General features: G+C 36.2%; 1 protein-coding gene across 1 annotated transcript; it reads right to left on the minus strand.

Moving 5' to 3' along the window:
• Nucleotides 1-14,144: 14,144 nt before the first annotated feature.
• On the minus strand, nt 14,145-17,593 carry LOC126611008 (aspartic proteinase 36-like). Its single transcript, XM_050279193.1, has 11 exons — nt 17,517-17,593; nt 16,836-17,088; nt 16,036-16,162; nt 15,760-15,947; nt 15,455-15,676; nt 15,211-15,370; nt 15,040-15,119; nt 14,866-14,962; nt 14,675-14,738; nt 14,444-14,515; nt 14,145-14,353 (listed from the first exon to the last, which is right to left on the minus strand). Exons 2-11 carry the CDS (start codon nt 17,078-17,080, stop codon nt 14,196-14,198), a joined length of 1,413 nt encoding a protein of 470 aa, XP_050135150.1. The 5' UTR covers nt 17,081-17,088; nt 17,517-17,593; the 3' UTR covers nt 14,145-14,195.
• Between the last annotated feature and the right edge of the window lie 3,889 nt (nt 17,594-21,482).

The following is a 21,482-nucleotide window of genomic DNA, read 5'->3' on the forward strand; positions in this document are numbered from 1 at the left end:
AAATTAAAGATTAAAATTAAAGATAAATTGCTCTTTAAAAATTTTAAAATTACAAGAATCAAAAGGAGTTAAAATAATTCAACAAATATTAATTTTGAATGAATTTAAAATTTTCAACTTTAGAAAGAAAAAAAAACAAAACCTCATGTTAGTGGGTGGTTTATGTTTAAATTCTTATTTATTTTCAAAAAAAATTTAAATAAAAATTGTATAAATAGAAAAAACTTGAGTTTCTTAAATAAAAAACATACAAAGGCCAATTGTAAGAAGCTAGTGAAATTAATGGCCTCAATTTGTCCAAATGCATTTTTTTTTTCTTTTGCTTTTGAAAATACCCTAAAAAAAATAACAAAAACCAGAATAATCATAACTTTGTAATCTTTTTTCTTTCAACTTCCCAGTCTTTCAATTTCTATTGAATGTTTAAGCAACTATCACTTGTTCCTGAAGATTGTAATTTGAGGTAACCATAACTTTGAATTTAAATTTTCTTTTTCAATAATTTATTGTTAAACTAGGTTATTCTAAAATTTGATTTGCTAGTGTGTATTGATTTTAGAAAAAACACAAGAGAACCACTTGGCGTTGTTGAATTATTATATTCGTCAATCAAGTTTTATTGTTTTTTACTCTTTTGATCATCAAGTTTTATTGCTCTTCACACTCAATTTTAGTGCATTTGCGTCTAAAGACATGTGACATGGAATATTAAGTAATGTTAGTATATATTTTTTTCTTTTGATATTAATTTTTAATGATATTCGATGAAGAAATATACTTTTTATGTAATTAGCGAATTCTTCTTACTACATACCAATATACAAAGAGTCGGAGGTCCGAGAACTTTAGGGCCCCACTTTGAAGACTCGTCTAGGGCGCCCAAATTCTCAGGGTCAGCCCTGCTCGCGTATAAAACCCTAATAATCTGGGGAGGGGGAAGGGGTGGGGTGGGTGGACTTGTGAAAAACAATTAAAATGTTGAATGCAACTCTAACATTGAATGTGACTGTGACATTATGTGTTTGGATTCTGAGAAAGTGAGAAGAGAAAATGAGAGAAAAAGCAAAGGCGTGCTGTGGAGAGCAAGCTGTTTTTTTTTTTTTTTTTTTTTTGTTTTTTTTTTGGTCTCTATTTTCACTGCTCCACATGAATCCATGATAAACTAAAAATCGAAATTTTTTGAAATTTGAATTTTTCTTGTATTAAATTTTGGATATATTTGCATTTGTTTTTGGAGGAATGCTTATATTCCAACTCTTATGAGTAACTTATCTTTACCAAGGAGCGTATGATGCCTAAGTCATAAAGGTTTGAAAGAAACTGAATTCAAAATGAGTTCCTTGGCTGACTTGGCTATTTGTAGGAGAGACTCGCAAATCTTTGTTACTTTGTTAGGATGGTGCAGATCTTATTGAACAAATGACTTGAGTAGATAACTAATGGTAGGCACGACTTTTGGCAAATGAACCCAACAAAGCAGAGGAACACCTAAGGGAGACTCTGAAGAGTCGACCCCTGCCTTTATATATAAACCTGTTTGGTCCCGATTTTATACTATCAGCTTATGCAATCAAAGTCGTCGAGTGAACATAGCTTTCAACTGTTGGATGGCAAAATAGTTAAGATAATAATTATTAAAGGATATATTGCGGTTTTAATCATGATATTATCTTTTAATAATATATCAATTTATCTAAACTGAATTTGATCAATATCATGGCGTTTGTTTGGAAATTGATTTCTTTGCATGGGATAATATTAAATAAGAATGCTTATATAATAACCAATGGTCAGGAAAAGAACTGCAATTCATTTGCCATTCTTTAGTCAGCACATGCATACATGTGGACGGCTGGAATATGTGATCGAGTCGGTTTTTCGAAAATGATTGCACCTAGATAGATTTGGTGGAAAGATTAAGAGTTAAACTTGCATTCAAATTACTAGAGGCAGTACCCCCTTTATTGCCGAGTCCTGTGGAAATGCATGGCTAGGGGATAAACTTGCATGTTGATTATTTGCATGCCTTGGTTCCAGTATTGTGAAGGTCATCAGATAGGCTGTTGCATACTAATTATTTGCATAAAATAAGGAGATAATGATGGCATCTAAAAGATAGGTTGTTGCTTACCTTGATAACTCTTTGACTGGGACCCTAGCTGATGAGTTTGAATTGAAATCAAATCCTACACTAGTGTGAAGCCGCACCACACAACATTTGCTTCTATAAATACAGTGTCGCGAACAACATTCAGGGGCCCTTTCCAATTCAACACACAAATTTCCCTGCGCAAACTCTCGCTTTATGCGAAACCTCTCAAACACCTTGAGATTTTTATTTTCTTTTCCACCAACACATCTTCAATTTGGATAAACAACATTGTTGTCATAGAATTAGCCGACCGTGAAGCACCTTCAGTTTGGATAAACAGCACTGGGAAGATGTCGACTGGTTATCTATCCAAGTCTCGGTCGAGAAGGATTTTCAAATCCTTATTGGCAGAAGTCATCTTATCAGCCTTCCCGGCGAAGTGAGGTGTTACCAGGTTACTACATTCGGCACGCTAACAGCCGAATTTGATATTGAACTTGGCAGAACTAGCAACCTTGTCTTCAGGCTCTAGAACCCGAAGGTTGATGCGTGTTCCTTTCTTGGCCGCAGTCGCGAGATTCAGAAGTCAGCAGCGCGCCCAACGCAACATCAACAAATTTTACTCACCGGCTGAGCTCGACCGTCCAGTTGGCACGCCCCACACACAACTGAATGACGTAGTTAGCATATTAATTACTCGGTATGCGCGCCACATAGGCTTGGTAGTTTTTAGGGTCAACATTTTGGCACGCCTAGTAGGACTCAGTGTTAAAACTACAAAGTTCACATGATAGATTAAGATCTCAATCAGGTTCCATTGGACGAGATTTGGCACCAAGTAAAGAATTGCTACAAGAAGAAAGCAAAACTCCTTGATAAGTTGTCTAGAAGATAGGAGCAAGTTTCTGCTCCAGCCACAATCAAAATTCGGCCCAGGAAAATTGTCAAGATGGTCGAAGAAAAACCTAGGCCACCTATTTTTTTGGTTGAGACTCAAACTTTGGTTGGCCTAGAAGAAAAGGTTCAAGTTTCTGAGCAAAAAATTGACTCAAAAACCGATTCATCGTAAGAGTGTTCCAATGATGAACAAGGCTGATACACAGCTTCAAACGAAAAAAACCACATCAATTGATATGGTAATTGGAGACATGATCTTAGAAGTTGAAGCCACACCAATTGATATGATTATTGGTGATAAAGCCGATATGGAGAAATCCCGTTTGGCGAATTTAAAAGTTGAAATTTACGAAGTAATTATGCCTAGGGGGCATAATAAATGTTCAACACATTTGGCAGCTGATAAAAAATATTTCGTCAAGCCAAACATATTTGGAGATGTTATTCTATTCGGCTTTGGAAGAACTCAAAGTGAAAATTTTAATGTAAATAGATCTAGGCTTGGAATAAAGCATTGTTGGCCTCCTCCTGATTATGATTAAGCCATTTTCATTTTCTTTTGCTAAAAAAAAAAAGGAAGAATAAATTATTTTCTTAACCATTCGGCCTTTCAGGCTGATGCATAAGAAAATAAAGAGGGCCAACAAGATGATGCGACAGCCAAAAGATAATGTGCTCGGTTTAAAAAGTACAAGATGGTGTGGCTTTAAAAAATATGCTCACATGTTTAAGTTGTTCTTTAGTTAGGTCGAGAAAAGATGTTTGCAGAAGGCCACCCGTGGTAGGTGGTAGGCCTTCGTGTAGCCTAATCCTCACTCAGTGAGATTGGTTGTAGCCTAGTCTATAGCTGTTTTTCTTCCTCAACAAGCGGCCCACTTGGTGTGGTTGTACTCATTTTTCCTCTCCAACTACAGATGTATTGAAGACTTCCTTGAGAGTCATGCTTGAGATTTGTGGAGATTATTTTATAGAAAGAAAAGGCAAACAACAATGGGAGTTCTCTTTGTCATATTGCATGTCACAGTAATTTCTTGTAAGCACCCCAACTTGCTCCATTTCGCGCTCCTATACTCAGACCGTCATCAGAAAATAGGGAAGCAAAGACGAGCACACATGACTCGAATGATTCCGACTCAAATGAGCCTCTTGACCCATCTACGTCGTCTCGAGTAAGCCGGGTGGTCTGAGAACGACAGAAAAAAGCAATGCAGGAGCTAATAATGAGGCGCTGTGATGCTGATCTTGCTGTTTCCACCAACGACATGGCTGTGAGGGTTCGGTTTCGACGGCTCGGCGAACTCATTACTCGTTTTGGAAATATGGAAAGGTGAGACAAATTAAGGATGATCATGGCGAGGCTCGATTCCTAAGGGGATTTGGAAAGGTATTTGTGCATCGTAACATGCCCTCGGCCAGAGTTTTTTTTTTCTCTCGACGTCTGTTTTAGCTTCTGTTTTCTGTTTTCATTTGAGAAATTAAGGATACCAGCCAACATGGGGTTATGTCGAGGCCGAGGATTGATGGTAGGCAGATTATTGAGAATCAAATTTTCTTTTTCTCGACCCCGCTTTTGCTTAAGTTTCGACCCAATGAAGTGGACGGTCGAAGGGATTATAAGGTTTTAGTTGAGAAGTCTTTGTTGAGCCTTCAAGAAGAGGAAAATGTTTGCATATGATTTTTATGAGTCGAGCTCGGCAGTGAGGAAGGTTTCATTATGGCAGTCAGCGGTTCAAAGCTCTAATCATAGATGAAACTTTTAGAATTATTCTGATCGGTAGTAAAGAGAAAAAAATATGTGCTCACCATGCAGAAATGAACAGTTCTGAGCTGAGAGGACGACTAAGCGATAGTCTCTGCTGATGACCCAGCATTCGTTGCTCAGTGTATCAATTCATTTCTAAACTTGGTTCAAAATCGACGGTATCGACTCATTTGGTAGCATTCTAGTTCAACAAGATAAAAATGGTGGCCTGATAATTTCCAGTTCAGAACAACCAATAAGGTCCGTGGAAGGCAAGAGGATTCTGCCCTTGACCATAACTGTCCTCAACCATATAGCTTTGGTCATCAAGTCAACGTGGTTGGTCATCAAGTCAGAAAAGAATGTGATAAAGATATGCATGGCCGACAACATCATTTCAAGCCTTGGTTTTAACAAAGCCATTTGTTGGCATTTGTTTGAAATTTCAAGTTAGACAACATCATTTCAAGACTTGGTTTTAACAAAGCTATTTGTTGGCGTTTGTTTGAAATTTTTAGTCCAAGTGCGAACATGTGTTTCCGCTACAAGGACTCATTCGGTGGGGTTTTGATTACTGAGAATTATTTTCATTTTCAGCGATACGAAGAGTTCTTCAATTGTGCTGATTAAACGAAGCCGATATTGGAGTCGTTTTGGCTTGGTGTTTTTTGGCTATGCTTTCTTTTGAATAAATGGAGTGGATAGCCGAATAACATGACAAAAGGTTGAAGAACCAGGCACAAATGACTAATCTCCTTAACCATTCAGCATATAAGCCAAGGAAACTGGGGGGTAATGTTTGGACCTGATTTTACACTATCGGCTCGTGCAATCAAGGTCGTTGAGTGAACATAGCTCTTAACCGTCGGATGAAAGAATAGTTAAGATAATTATTATTAAAGGATATATTGTGGTTTTAATCATGATAGTATCTTTTAATAATATATCAATTTATCTAAACTGAATTTGATCAATATCATGGCATTTGTTTAGAAATGGATTTCTTTGCATGGGATAATATTAAATAAGAATGGTTATATAATAACCAATGGTCATGAAAAGAATTCCAATTCATTTGCAATTCTCTAGTTGACACATGCATGCACGTGGACGGCTGGAATATGTGATCGAGTCGGTTTTTTGAAAATGATTGCCCCTAGACAGATTTGGTGGAAAGATTAAAAGTTAAACTTGCATTCGAATTACTAGAGGCAATGCCCCCTTTATTGCCGAGTCTTGTGGAAATGCATGGCTAGGGGATAAACTTGCATGTTGATTATTTGCATGCCTTGGTTCTAGCACCGTGGAGGTCATCAGATAGGTTGTTGCATGCTAATTATTTGCATAAAATAAGGAGACCATGATGGCATCTAAAAGATAAGTTGTTGCTTACCTTGAGAAGTCTTTGACTGGGACCCTAGCTTACGAGTTTGAATTGAAATCAAATCCTACACTAGTGTGAAGCCGCGCCACACAACATTTGCTTCTATAATTACAGTGTTGTGGACAACATTCAGGGGGCCTCTCTAATTCAACACACAAACTGCCCTGCGCAAACTCTTGCTCTATGCGAAACCTCTCAAACACCTTAAGATTTGTATTTTCTTTTTCGCCAACATATCTTCAGTTTGGATAAACAGCAATATGAAGGCAACCGGCGAACATTTTCAGTTTGGATAAATAGCATTGTTGTCGTAAAATCAGCCAACCGCGAAGCACCTTCAGTCTCGATAAACAGCACTGGGACGAGGTTGACTGGTTATCCATCCAAGTCTCAGTCGAGAAGGATTTTCAAATCCTTATTGGCAGAGGTCATCTCATCAGCCTTCCCGGCGAAGTGAGGTGTTACCAGGTTACTACATTCGGCACCCTAAGAGCTGAATTTGATATTAAACTTTGCAGAACTAGCAGCCTTGTCTTCAGGCTCTAAAACCCGAAATCCGAGGCGTGTTCCTTCTTCGGCCACATTCGCGAGATTCAGAAGTTAGCAGGGCGCCCAACGCAACATCAACAAATTTTACTCACCAACCGAGCTCGGCCGTCGAGTTGGCACGCCCCGCACACAACCGAAGGACGTCGTTAGCTTATTAATTACTCGGTATGCGCAACACGAAAGCTTGGTAATTTTTAGGGTCAACAAAACCAAAAAGGTATATATGGAGGGATAGATAGTGATATCATTGGCGTAAAGGACATCTTGATATCTACATGGGCCATAAGACTGAGCTTTAACCCTTTAGAGTTTTATGTGTGGTTTGTTCAAGACATCAAATATAAATTTGTTATATTGAGCTCATAATCCTCGTATAGTTCTCTTATTTGTCTTAGGAAAAATCTTGTCTACACATGCATTTCGTTAATAGAATCCAACCCTTGGTAAACAATCATTTATAGAAAATAATCCTCGAATTCAACTACATTATAACTATATATAGAATTAGAGTGCACTAGTAACTCAGACATTAAAAAAGTTTTGATTTCATATATGGCTAACTTTAGACAGCTAATTAAGTATTTTAGGCATGAAATAAAACTAATATGGATTGTAATCTGATTTTGTCCTTTTTTTTTTTTACATTAGTGTTTCATGATTTATTTTATTTACAAAAAAAATCCATGCAAAAAACGATTCATTGAATCCAATTTAATCGAGAATTGCAGTTAAAGAAATAATTCTAGGCTTCAGCTATATATAATAGTATCTTTGGAGGAAACTAATACTCAGAAATAAGTTTTATAGCACACTCTTAATCTACAACCATCGTACTTCTTTTCCTTTAGGCTATCAACAAATTGAAGAGATATGGAGAAAGGTTCAGTCAAGTTAGCTTTCATCATGGTGCTCTTGCTTGCAGCTTCTTGTGGTAAAATACGTCTCTCAAAAAAAAAAAAAAAATATATATATATATATATATGTGTGTGTGTGTGTGTGTGTGTGTGTGTGTTTGTGTGTGTGTGTGTGTGTGTGTGTGTGTATGTATGTGTGTATCAGAGCAGGGTTTGATTTGGTGAATTGACATCAAATTTGTCATTCACGAAATTATTTTTTTGAACTACAATAAAGTGGAATCGAGCTACTAGAGCCTATCCAATATATTTGCAAAGAGAAAGGGTGGGGGGGGGGGGGGGAAGGGGGGTTTGATTTGGAGATGAATTGGTATCAACTTTGTCATTCACGCAATTAACTAAACCATAATATAAAATGGCTAAATCAACACCTGAGTTGGAGATGAACTATAATTTCAATAAGGAACTATTTTTATGTATGCAATATTAGTTAGAGATTTCCCTTTGTCTGCATAAATATGGAATATTAATCAATCAAATGCTGGTCATAGGTGTACAATTTGGCGTCGAAGCAAAGCACCAAGTGGACCCCAAGTGCGAAACAAAATATAATTGCATTGGCTTCAACTGTGCATGCATAAACAAACTTTGTCGCTGTACTGGGGGAGGAGAGATGAACTCCATTTCCGAAGACTTCTCTAAATTCTCGCAAGCGCAGAAGGAAATCCCTAATTAAAAGTCTTTAATTCTGGCACTAATGTTTTCAAAATATTTGTGCTGCTAATAAATTGCATAAGTTGTAGATGCGAGAAACATAAAAATAAGATGAAGAAATGAGATATACCTGGCTAACTGAATGAAAAGCACTTTGATTTGATTTTCAATTGAACAACCTTAGATTGTTTATTTGAGTTCGAGTTTTGGGAATTCAATTCCATAATACTCTCTCTTTTATTCTTCAATTATAATTTAGGCGTCCAACTTATGAGGGCTGACTTATACGAATAATGAATATATCCTATTTTCTGTTTATATATGAACACATTTAGATTAAAAATTTATAACAATAATTATTAGAAGACTAAGAGTCAAAGGAATATGAGCTTCATAGCCATTAAGTTGCTTTGTAGATAAGCCATACCCATTCCAAAGAACCGAACAAATGGTTCAAGGAAAGTTTGCGTGATGCTGATTGATATATAATTGAGTTTTCATTACAATAATCAAGGCTCCATTGGGCTTACTGATAAACTGTTTGTATTAGAAGGAGAACAGAATATGATGCAAACCTTAAATTTTGGGTACGTACATATATGTTCTTTTCCAGTTCAACCAATCACTCGCATAAAAATCCAATAGGGTTTCGATTTTCGGATTCTTTTTTCGTTAAATTGGTTCTTTTAGTTCTTGTTTTTTTTGTTGTTGTGATTTTGGTGATTATTATATGCTTTTAGCTGGTTAGTTTTGAATTTCAATCTATAATGCTTTTAGCCAGTTATTGTGGAGAATTCTTCATTAGATTTTTCGGTTCTTTTGTTGCCATATTATCTAAGAGTTAGTAATTTTTATTAGGTTTTGTATATTGCTTGGATTAAATTTCTTGGTTTGGTAACGGTTCTTGAAGTTGTTGTGGTCTCTGGTGAAAGGTAATTTGGTTGCCATCTATTCTGATAACATGTATTTACTAAGTTCTTTTTTTTTTCTTTTTTTTTTTCCGAATGTATTTACTAAGTTGGTTGCCATCGATATTTTCATTGCAGAATTTATCTTGTGAAGAACCCAAAAATCTAATGAAGAATTCTCCAAGCATCATAGATTGAAATTCAAGCAATATACAAAACCTAATAAAAATTACTAACTCTTAGATAATATGGCAACAAAAGAACCGAAAAATCTAATGAAGAATTCTCCACAATAACTGGCTAAAAGCATTATAGATTGAAATTCAAAACTAACCAGCTAAAAGCATATAATAATCACCAAAATCACAACAACAAAAAAACCAAGAACTAAAAGAACCAATTTAACGAAAAAAGAATCCAAAAATCGAAACCCTATTGGATTTTTATGCGAGTGATTGGTTGAACTGGAAAAGAACATATATGTACGTACCCAAAATTTAAGGTTTGCATCATATTCTGTTCTCCTTCTAATACAAACAGTTTATCAGTAAGCCCAATGGAGCCTTGATTATTGTAATGAAAACTCAATTATATATCAATCAGCATCACGCAAACTTTCCTTGAACCATTTGTTCGGTTCTTTGGAATGGGTATGGCTTATCTACAAAGCAACTTAATGGCTATGAAGCTCATATTCCTTTGACTCTTAGTCTTCTAATAATTATTGTTATAAATTTTTAATCTAAATGTGTTCATATATAAACAGAAAATAGGATATATTCATTATTCGTATAAGTCAGCCCTCATAAGTTGGACGCCTAAATTATAATTGAAGAATAAAAGAGAGAGTATTATGGAATTGAATTCCCAAAACTCGAACTCAAATAAACAATCTAAGGTTGTTCAATTGAAAATCAAATCAAAGTGCTTTTCATTCAGTTAGCCAGGTATATCTCATTTCTTCATCTTATTTTTATGTTTCTCGCATCTACAACTTATGCAATTTATTAGCAGCACAAATATTTTGAAAACATTAGTGCCAGAATTAAAGACTTTTAATTAGGGATTTCCTTCTGCGCTTGCGAGAATTTAGAGAAGTCTTCGGAAATGGAGTTCATCTCTCCTCCCCCAGTACAGCGACAAAGTTTGTTTATGCATGCACAGTTGAAGCCAATGCAATTATATTTTGTTTCGCACTTGGGGTCCACTTGGTGCTTTGCTTCGACGCCAAATTGTACACCTATGACCAGCATTTGATTGATTAATATTCCATATTTATGCAGACAAAGGGAAATCTCTAACTAATATTGCATACATAAAAATAGTTCCTTATTGAAATTATAGTTCATCTCCAACTCAGGTGTTGATTTAGCCATTTTATATTATGGTTTAGTTAATTGCGTGAATGACAAAGTTGATACCAATTCATCTCCAAATCAAACCCCCCTTCCCCCCCCCCCCCACCCCACCCTTTCTCTTTGCAAATATATTGGATAGGCTCTAGTAGCTCGATTCCACTTTATTGTAGTTCAAAAAAATAATTTCGTGAATGACAAATTTGATGTCAATTCACCAAATCAAACCCTGCTCTGATACACACATACATACACACACACACACACACACACAAACACACACACACACACACACACACACACACACACACACATATATATATATATATATATATTTTTTTTTTTTGAGAGACGTATTTTACCACAAGAAGCTGCAAGCAAGAGCACCATGATGAAAGCTAACTTGACTGAACCTTTCTCCATATCTCTTCAATTTGTTGATAGCCTAAAGGAAAAGAAGTACGATGGTTGTAGATTAAGAGTGTGCTATAAAACTTATTTCTGAGTATTAGTTTCCTCCAAAGATACTATTATATATAGCTGAAGCCTAGAATTATTTCTTTAACTGCAATTCTCGATTAAATTGGATTCAATGAATCGTTTTTTGCATGGATTTTTTTTGTAAATAAAATAAATCATGAAACACTAATGTAAAAAAAAAAAAGGACAAAATCAGATTACAATCCATATTAGTTTTATTTCATGCCTAAAATACTTAATTAGCTGTCTAAAGTTAGCCATATATGAAATCAAAACTTTTTTAATGTCTGAGTTACTAGTGCACTCTAATTCTATATATAGTTATAATGTAGTTGAATTCGAGGATTATTTTCTATAAATGATTGTTTACCAAGGGTTGGATTCTATTAACGAAATGCATGTGTAGACAAGGTTTTTCCTAAGACAAATAAGAGAACTATACGAGGATTATGAGCTCAATATAACAAATTTATATTTGATGTCTTGAACAAACCACACATAAAACTCTAAAGCTCAGTCTTATGGCCCATGTAGATATCAAGATGTCCTTTACGCCAATGATATCACTATCTATCCCTCCATATATACCTTTTTGGTTTTGTTGACCCTAAAAATTACCAAGCTTTCGTGTTGCGCAGACCGAGTAATTAATAAGCTAACGACGTCCTTCGGTTGTGTGCGGGGCGTGCCAACTCGACGGCCGAGGTCGGTTGGTGAGTAAAATTTGTTGATGTTGCGTTGGGCGCCCTGCTAACTTCTGAATCTTGCGAATGTGGCCGAAGAAGGAACACGCCTTGGCTTTCGGGTTTTAGAGCCTGAAGACAAGGCTGCTAGTTCTGCAAAGTTTAATATCAAATTCAGCTCTTAGGGTGCCGCATGTAGTAACCTGGTAACACTTCACTTCGCCGGGAAGGCTGATGAGATGACCTCTGCCAATAAGGATTTGAAAATCCTTCTCGACTGAGACTTGGATGGATAACCAGTCAACCTCGTCCCAGTGCTGTTTATCGAGACTGAAGGTGCTTCGCGGTTGGCTGATTTTACGACAACAATGTTATTTATCCAAATTGAAAATGTTCGCCGGTTGCCTTCATATTGCTGTTTATCCAAACTGAAGATATGTTGGCGAAAAAGAAAATACAAATCTTAAGGTGTTTGAGAGGTTTCGCGTAGAGCAAGAGTTTGCGCAGGGCAGTTTGTGTACTCACCCCGCACACAACCGAAGGACGTCGTTAGCTTATTAATTACTCGGCCTGCGCACCACGAAAGCTTGGTAGTTTTTAGGGTCAACAAAACCAAAAAGGTATATATGGAGGGATAGATAGTGATATCATTGGCGTAAAGGACATCTTGATATCTACATGGGCCATAAGACTGAGCTTTAGAGTTTTATGTGTGGTTTGTTCAAGACATCAAATATAAATTTGTTATATTGAGCTCATAATCCTCGTATAGTTCTCTTATTTGTCTTAGGAAAAATCTTGTCTACACATGCATTTCGTTAATAGAATCCAACCCTTGGTAAACAATCATTTATAGAAAATAATCCTCGAATTCAACTACATTATAACTATATGTAGAATTAGAGTGCACTAGTAACTCAGACATTAAAAAAGTTTTGATTTCATATATGGCTAACTTTAGACAGCTAATTAAGTATTTTAGGCATGAAATAAAACTAATATGGATTGTAATCTGATTTTGTCCTTTTTTTTTTTTAACATTAGTGTTTCATGATTTATTTTATTTACAAAAAAAATCCATGCAAAAAACGATTCATTGAATCCAATTTAATCGAGAATTGCAGTTAAAGAAATAATTCTAGGCTTCAGCTATATATAATAGTATCTTTGCAGGAAACTAATACTCAGAAATAAGTTTTATAGCACACTCTTAATCTACAACCATCGTACTTCTTTTCCTTTAGGCTATCAACAAATTGAAGAGATATGGAGAAAGGTTCAGTCAAGTTAGCTTTCATCATGGTGCTCTTGCTTGCAGCTTCTTGTGGTAAAATACGTCTCTCAAAAAAAAAAATATATATATATATATATATGTGTGTGTGTGTGTGTGTGTTTGTGTGTGTGTGTGTGTGTGTGTGTGTGTATGTGTGTATCAGAGCAGGGTTTGATTTGGTGAATTGACATCAAATTTGTCATTCACGAAATTATTTTTTTGAACTACAATAAAGTGGAATCGAGCTACTAGAGCCTATCCAATATATTTGCAAAGAGAAAGGGTGTGGGGGGGGGAAGGGGGTTTGATTTGGCGATGAATTGGTATCAACTTTGTCATTCACGCAATTAACTAAACCATAATATAAAATGGCTAAATCAACACCTGAGTTGGAGATGAACTATAATTTCAATAAGGAACTATTTTTATGTATGCAATATTAGTTAGAGATTTCCCTTTGTCTGCATAAATATGGAATATTAATCAATCAAATGCTGGTCATAGGTGTACAATTTGGCGTCGAAGCAAAGCACCAAGTGGACCCCAAGTGCGAAACAAAATATAATTGCATTGGCTTCAACTGTGCATGCATAAACAAACTTTGTCGCTGTACTGGGGGAGGAGAGATGAACTCCATTTCCGAAGACTTCTCTAAATTCTCGCAAGCGCAGAAGGAAATCCCTAATTAAAAGTCTTTAATTCTGGCACTAATGTTTTCAAAATATTTGTGCTGCTAATAAATTGCATAAGTTGTAGCTGGTTACTTTCTGAGTGAACGAAGTAAACAAATAAAAGGGTAAGTTGGGTTCGTTGCGTGGAAATTTGAACTCGTTGTGTGACTAGACTGAGTCAAGACAATTTGTTGCGACCTTACTTTTGTTGTTTTATTTTCTCAGCAACCAAACAGTGCCTGGAAGAAAATGATCCACATATATGCCTATTTTCTTTGTTGAAAAAGTGAGCCTCTAGGCAACATGGAACAGATAGATGATTCACCATATATATGCTGAGAACACAATCTCCATCGAAGAAAGGCCGGTCCTCAAGGACATGTAAATTTGTTTGGACCTCCATGTTACGTCGGAAACATATAGAACTATGTGTAATCCTCCAGATGATTAATTTGGGAAAGCATATGAATTTTAAGTCTACTGCCACCGAAGGACTTTTCAAAATATTTGTGCATTAAGCAAAAGTAAAACAAGTAGTACGAGCATCCCAAGGGAAAGAAGGTTATATTACAGACTAATACACACCCAACAGAGTTACATTACAGACTGACTCCAACATTTAAAATGTATAAAAAATATCCCAATTAGTAGCTTGACATGCACGTCACTTGACGAGCTACTTCCATTCTGGTGTCGCCTCTTAGGACCTTCATCTTTGCCAAAGGTTACACTGACATTCAAAGGCAACGAGCCTGAAAAAGAGAAATTTTAAGACATGATCGGCATAGAGTCTAGCAGAAATGGAAAAACAAAAAACAGTTTATGTGAATTCATAATCTCACAATCATGGTTAGCCCATCCCAACCGTCGACGAGCTAAATCATATACGATTATCTTATTCTTAAGGACAACATCTGCAATTGAAGAAATAAGAAAATCATTACAAGATGTTACAATTCAGTACAAGTCAATATTTCACAACAAAATTGCAAAAATAACTGCAAATATACTAACAACATAATCTTAGAAATGTTCTTTAAAAATTTAATAACCAGCGTAAATTTGGGTCTAACCTCCGAAAACTGTGTACCCTCCATCAGCCTTATTGAAGGCAATCGCCCACGTAGTAACACCCTTCTGAAACAATATAATAATCGATTACAGTTATTTCATACCATCATCAATAATTACACTTAAAGGCAATCACCCACATAATTATTTTTAAATAAGAATTTTTGTAGAAGGAGTTGGAGGAAAAACTTACGTAATAACTAATATTTAGAAGATACTCTTCCGGTTTCAGCATCATTGATACACCACCAGCAAAATTTAGACTGACCGGAGGAAACGCCTCAGCCAAACTGAAAAATTAATTGACATAAATGTCAATATGTATTTTTTCAAAACATAGTGAAAGAGAGAGGGATAGAGAGGCAACCTGGTGGAACTAGAAACTGCATAATATTGGTTTCCAGCACGAAAACTGTGATTCACAGATTTCGAAACTGTGAAATTTATCTACGCAACCAAACAGAAAATTAACATATATTCCTTTCTAGAATAGCCTAATTTTTATCCAAGCCAAAGACATCAAGTGGGAAAAACTCACAGCACTAACGAAAGCATAGTAGGCTTCTTCGACGAGATATGCAACCGTTGTTCCAGAATCAATTAAGGTGCCTCGGTCGTGTGACGTGCTAAAGATTGCTGGGTCAATAGACAATAATTTTCCATTCGCAGCAATGCTCTGAAGGTCTACATTGTAATTCCTGTGAATCCAATTGGGAGATAGTTTATTTAGTTAGAGAATAAAACTTAAACAACAAAAATATTCATAAAAAATAGATACTTACATTGCTGGGACAAGAGGAGTATAAACCATCCTTGGGTCAATTATCTCCCCAAGAGCGAGTACACCCCCTCCATTGTCATCTCTCCTCAGACAATGGGAGAACACTTTTGGGGTTAACCCTCGAGATGACAATTGTGAAATGATGGATGCATCTCCTGGGCCAAACCCAACTACGCCTTTGTATGGGCTCCATGTGATCATGCCAGACTCATAAGTAGTACACCTATTTCCAAGAAAATCATCCGAGGGAATATTAAGAGTAAAAAACAAATGGTTGATAAAAAAAGGTTAAAATTAAAGCTTTACCCAAAGATAACGGACTCAGAAGAGGCAAACTGCCGGGTAATCATGTCAAAATGGATTTGATCCGATACATAGTATCCAAAAACCTTATCTTGATCTGCGTACGTGATATTGTAAGTGCACAGTTGATGTTTACAACTGATCACCTTCGCAGTCGATGAGCTGCCATGATCATAGAAGCTGACCGGAGACTGTGAAACATAAATGAAACGTATCAGTAAATATGCAACATTGTTGAAATGACAGCATGCAATAAAAGAACAATAAACAAAAACTTACTCCGCCAGTAGTGCGAGGGCAGCCAGAGCAGGAAATGCAAGGAACCCATGTCACGTCACTCCCGGTGTCGAACAATAACTGGAACTCTCTCGGCGGAGAGCCTACCATTACTTTGGTCACATAAAGCCTACATTTTCAAAAGATATAGTATACATAAAAAAATTGAAGACTAACAGGATAATGTTATTGTGAAAAACTTAAAATGCTCAGCACCAGTGTTTGACTTCAGCTTCTAAAAAAAAACGTCTGAATCAGAAAGCTAACAAGGAAACAATATTGTTATTGGAAATTGCAGATGACATATAGCTCACGGAAATCATTCAGCAGAATGCCCAATTGAAAAAAAAAAAAAAATGAAGGATTGGTAAAGGAGCAGTTCCACCAACACAAAACGGTAGTGGTTTCAACCGAACATAAACTTTTTGGTACAAGAACTTGATGACATAAATCGGAAAAAGAGATTGAGAGTTAAAATTAGGAAACGAAGGGATTACAGGTAAAGTTTTTATTTTATTCAGGAAATTCAATTTGTGCCTCGCAGAAAACCTAGCACAACACATAATGAACCGATTACAATTCTTGCCTCTTACGCATTTTTTGTGTGTAACCGATTAACCTATCATGTACCAAAAAAAAACAAAAAAAAGAAACTGTGTACTGTATTGGTTGGCTGATTTGGAGTGGGGTTTTGTTTGTATTTTAAAAGGATGATTCAATTTGGTGCTCTTGAAACGTTATATATATTCAAACAGAACAAAACAAAAATAAAAGCTATAATATGTATAGATGAAAAAAATTACCCGATATGCTCAAAAAGATCATCGTACACAACGGATATATTTACGCCGCCACCGACATTGTGTTTGAAGACCCGAGTGTGCCTCACTCGATCCCAAGCTTGAAGCTTGTTTAGATGGACGGGATACATGGCGGGGAATGCCTGCCGCAGTGGAAGCACAACGGTGGGGCCACAACGGCCGAGATCAACGTCCGAGATCGTGAGCACCACCAAGGTGATGGATACCAGAAACAGTGATGAAGCCATGATATTATCTGAAGAAGATAGAAAAGAGAGAACAGATTGACCAACAGAGGATAACCATGTTAATTAAGATAGCTTAAGAAGAAGATAGAAGACAGAGGGCAACGAGAGAGAGAACAATTTTTTTTTCCCGAAATGAGAACTGTGATCTACAACATCTCTCAATACAACAATCTCACCAATTTAATCAATATAACTCACTAATCTAGGATTGTGACAAGTCACAAAATCCCAATACTGATTCTTCATTATATTCCTAACAAACCAAACCAATCTGATTTTACAAACTAAAACAAACAACAAAAACACATGCACCATCAACTTGTTTTTCTTTTTCATAACAAAAATAAAACCCAAATTTCATACGAATAAAATTAAAGCATATATATGCTGGGTGATCTTTGGAAATTAAATAATAATAAAAAAAAACGAAACGAACCTACTCCGACAACGACTCGGTAGCGGGCAGGATCTGCGTGCGGGAGTGGGATTGGAGAAGAGGAGTGGCTGGGCTAGGAGAGAGAGAGAGAGAGAGAGAGGTGGACTCTGTGGAGGGAGGATCTGTGCGCGGGAGTGGGATTGGAGAAGAAGAGTGGGTCAGTTTAAATAGAGAGAGAGAACTCGGAGGTTTTGCTGTTTTGCGTGCAAGTAAAGTATTCATGCTAGTAGCAAGTCTTACTACAAAAAACCCGCGAAATTTTTAAATGCATATATGGCAAAGCTTCTTTGTACTTTTTCCTTGTGCAGCCGCTCCTTCTTTTACTTTTACGGATTTCAGTTTCGGAAATTTTACAGTCCGATTAAATAGACTGCACATGGAGCTACTCCTAATTAAAAGCCCAAGGTGAGCAGGATGGTTACAAGCTTCGGCCCCATTTGTCATAGATACCGACCGCCTTACTTGTATTAGTTAAAGTTGATTGAGCCCAAATATGCTTTTTCTCTATTTGTTTTTACTAAGTAAGCCAATTACAGTTAGACATCGAATTAAATACGAATACAAGTAGTTGTCACTATATATATTAATCGAACCTGAGTGTTTTCATTTTTAAATCGAGAGGAATAACAATAGACTGTAATGTTGATCATTCTTTTAAAAATTTAGCTTCCAATTTTACAAATCTCAATTTATCTTCTGTGCCGGTTTTATCTTTTACTTGATGGGTGATAAATTCAGAATATTTTTACATGGAGTGCTGAAATGAACCGCGTGTGGACAGTGGGCCATAAGCCCAAGGCAGGGTGATGTATTTGGACTTGGTTTCCAAATACAAGTTTAGTGGATCTATTCAGCCTACAGTCAGCCTACAAAATAAGCAAAAAAGGGTAGCTTAACGCGGGCCCCGCCACATGATGCTGAATCAGTCCATCGTATTGCGGGTTGCTTTGTCCATAAAGAAAAGTACCCAGAAGAAAAGTAAGTTTACACTCCATATGTGTGTTGTTTTCCCAGTCATGGGTCTTCCATCCCATCCGTCTATTCCATATCCAACGGCTGTTAATAACAGCAAAAGTTGGTCACACACGGCAAATTCAACACAAATTTTTGTTAACTCTCTCTTCCCTTTTTATTCTCTTTCACTATCAAGGAAATAAAAACAAACTTAACAATAAACCGTTAATAATTAATATTTAAAGAGTATAACTGATGTTTTGGTAACCGAGATTACAGTTAATTACATTTTACACCTTACAGATTAGGAGTAGTTTTCGAAATGGCGCGTGGAGTTTTAGTTTTCTCAACCATCTCCAATCGAAGGGGTTTAGCTCCCGTCTAGATTATAGCCATGTAAGAAATTATTTTTTAATAAACCGTGTCAGACCATATCTTTATACAATCGCCAACCCAAGGGGGCTAGCTCCCTCAATAATTTATTATTATAAGTTTGTTCTTTAATTTTATCGGTTAATTGAATTAAACTACTATATTAAAATAAGGTTTTCAAACATATTTTGAGTGTCACTTGTCACTAAATGTTGTTTTAAGTTTCATGTTATTAAATATTTTAATTTTACTTGCATGTTAACAACTTAGACATTAAAATAAGGTAAGATAGTATGGAATGGTGAAAAAGATGTGAAAAATTGTGTAGAAATGGCTTATGTATATATAGGAAAAAATTAGAATTTTGTTTTTAAATTTCGTCTTAAAGACAAAAAAAAGAGGCTACATGACATCATCTATCAGCACAGCTGGGCCCAACTAGGGCTGGCTGGCTATGTTTGCCCAGCCCTCTGGTCATTTGGCTATATTTTGGCTGGGTGGATCCCAAATTTTTTTGGCCCAGCCTTCCATTGGAGATGAGTTTTATGTCAAAACGGGCTATGTTTTGGCCTATAGCCCTTTAGCCGGCTCAGTTAGAGATGGCCTAAGCTATTAAAACTGTATTAATTTGTGTATGTGGTTTGATTGATTGTATGATAATTCATTATATATTTATATAAATGACATAGTGAGCTTGAGACCCTTATACAGGTTACATTTGCGCCAAATTGACAATAGAACTCTTCAATTTAATGCTTGATTACACATTTTAAGAGACAGAAATGTAAATTGATACAATTTCAAAACATCAAGGTGCAATGTGAAAAAATTAAAATATCATGACTTATTTGAAAATCACCTCAAACATGAAGGGCGTACAATGTAGTTAGCCCTTAAAGTAACATTTATGATCCAAGCTGTAACAAACGAGCCAACCTCAAACCCAACCGGGCTGTCCAATAAAAGGATACAAGTTGTTCATAATTTTAGAAGCTGAAAGCTCTGCTTACTTCGAAATCTTTTTATTTCTGTTCCTAAATTCTTTAATCAAGCTTAGCTCATTTCTTTAAAGAGCCTAATATTATTTAATTCTAGCTCAGCTCATTTCAATAACAAATTGAGCTTGAACAAGCCAAAAGAAGATGAAGTTGAATTATTGGAGCCGATTTACAACCCTAGTTAGAGCTTAAAACCCATGTTGGAACGATTAATCCGATATTATTGAGTTTATTTATTTATTTATTTCTTACTATAAAAAACGGATCATTGGGGGTTGGGCTTGCTTCCAAAAATAAAGAGCAAACCAATAATCTGGGATTGAAAATTAAAAAAAAAAAAAAACTAATGAAAATGATTTAAAAACTTTGAGTTTTAACGATAAGAACAAAATAAAGGGTAAAATGAATAGTACCAGAAATGACTTTTTAGTGTAAAAATATGGTTTTTCCATTAAAGTGAACAGTACCATAAGCTTTTCGTTAAAATTCCCTTAAAAAATCTCCTGGATTAAGAAATCGTTGGAATTGGAAAGCCCAACTGTAAAAAGGTCGTACCCAGTGCACAAGGCTCCCGCTTTACGCAGGGTCTGGGAGAGGTGAATGTCGGCTAGCCTTACCCCCATTTATGGAGAGGCTGCTCCCAAGTCTCGAACCCGAGACCTACCGCTCATGGGCGAAGGCACTTGTCATCGCACCAAGTGCGACCTCTCATGAGCCCAACTGTACCAGAGTTTTATTAAGTGATAAGTATGAGAATGGTTACTTGGTCATTAAGATTCTAAGTTTCTATATATATATGGCCATTGTGCTATCATTTGTAACTAATCTTCCTGTGTGTAATATAATCAGTCTCTGTGTTCTAAATGCTTTCTCTCTCGTTTCCTTCATTTTCTTCCTCATTAATTAAGTTTCTGCTGCTGGATTGTTAAGAAGTTTTAATCCTTACATTATGCAGCAGTGCCAACTATTTGTTTGAAATACAAGTACTTGGGTAACAATAGAGATTCAAACTGATGAAATACAAGCTTTGTTCATTTCTGATGAGAAACCCCTTCCCAACTTTTACAAGTATGATGTTCTAAACTGTCATTATCTAACACAAAAATCACAATTTTCAATTTGAACTTGCGCTGATTCTTACTCAAAACCAGAGCTGGATTTCACCCGGAAAATTCCAAGTCTCTGTCAGACATGGATGGCTGGTGTTGAAGTTGTTAAGATTTTCTAGTTGTTAGGGTTCCTTTATTCTAGGGTTTATTCCTGGACGTGCTAATAACCCTTCTATACTTGAGGGACAAGTTTGTTTTCTGTTTTTGACTTAGTCACTTACCACGATTCTAGGACCTGTACAATTGTGGGTTGTTATTTCCTTTCTTGTTTCATGTAAGGCTATTTAATAGCCATAGTTAATTCAGTTTAATAAGAATTCTCCCAAATTTACAAGTGCGATCATACTTTGCATTCACAAAGCTCTTCGATAACTTAGTTCGGTTCTAACATTTGGTATCAGAGCCCCATCACGGGGCCTGACCAAAACCTGCAAGATATGGGAAACAAAGAGTCTGATAGTAGTGACTCGTTAAAAGAAGGAGATACCACGAGTGAAGACAGTGCACCACGAGAGGGACGAACTCGAAGGCCA

Source organism: Malus sylvestris, chromosome 17 (assembly GCF_916048215.2).
Source record: "Malus sylvestris chromosome 17, drMalSylv7.2, whole genome shotgun sequence".
NCBI lineage: Eukaryota > Viridiplantae > Streptophyta > Magnoliopsida > Rosales > Rosaceae > Malus > Malus sylvestris.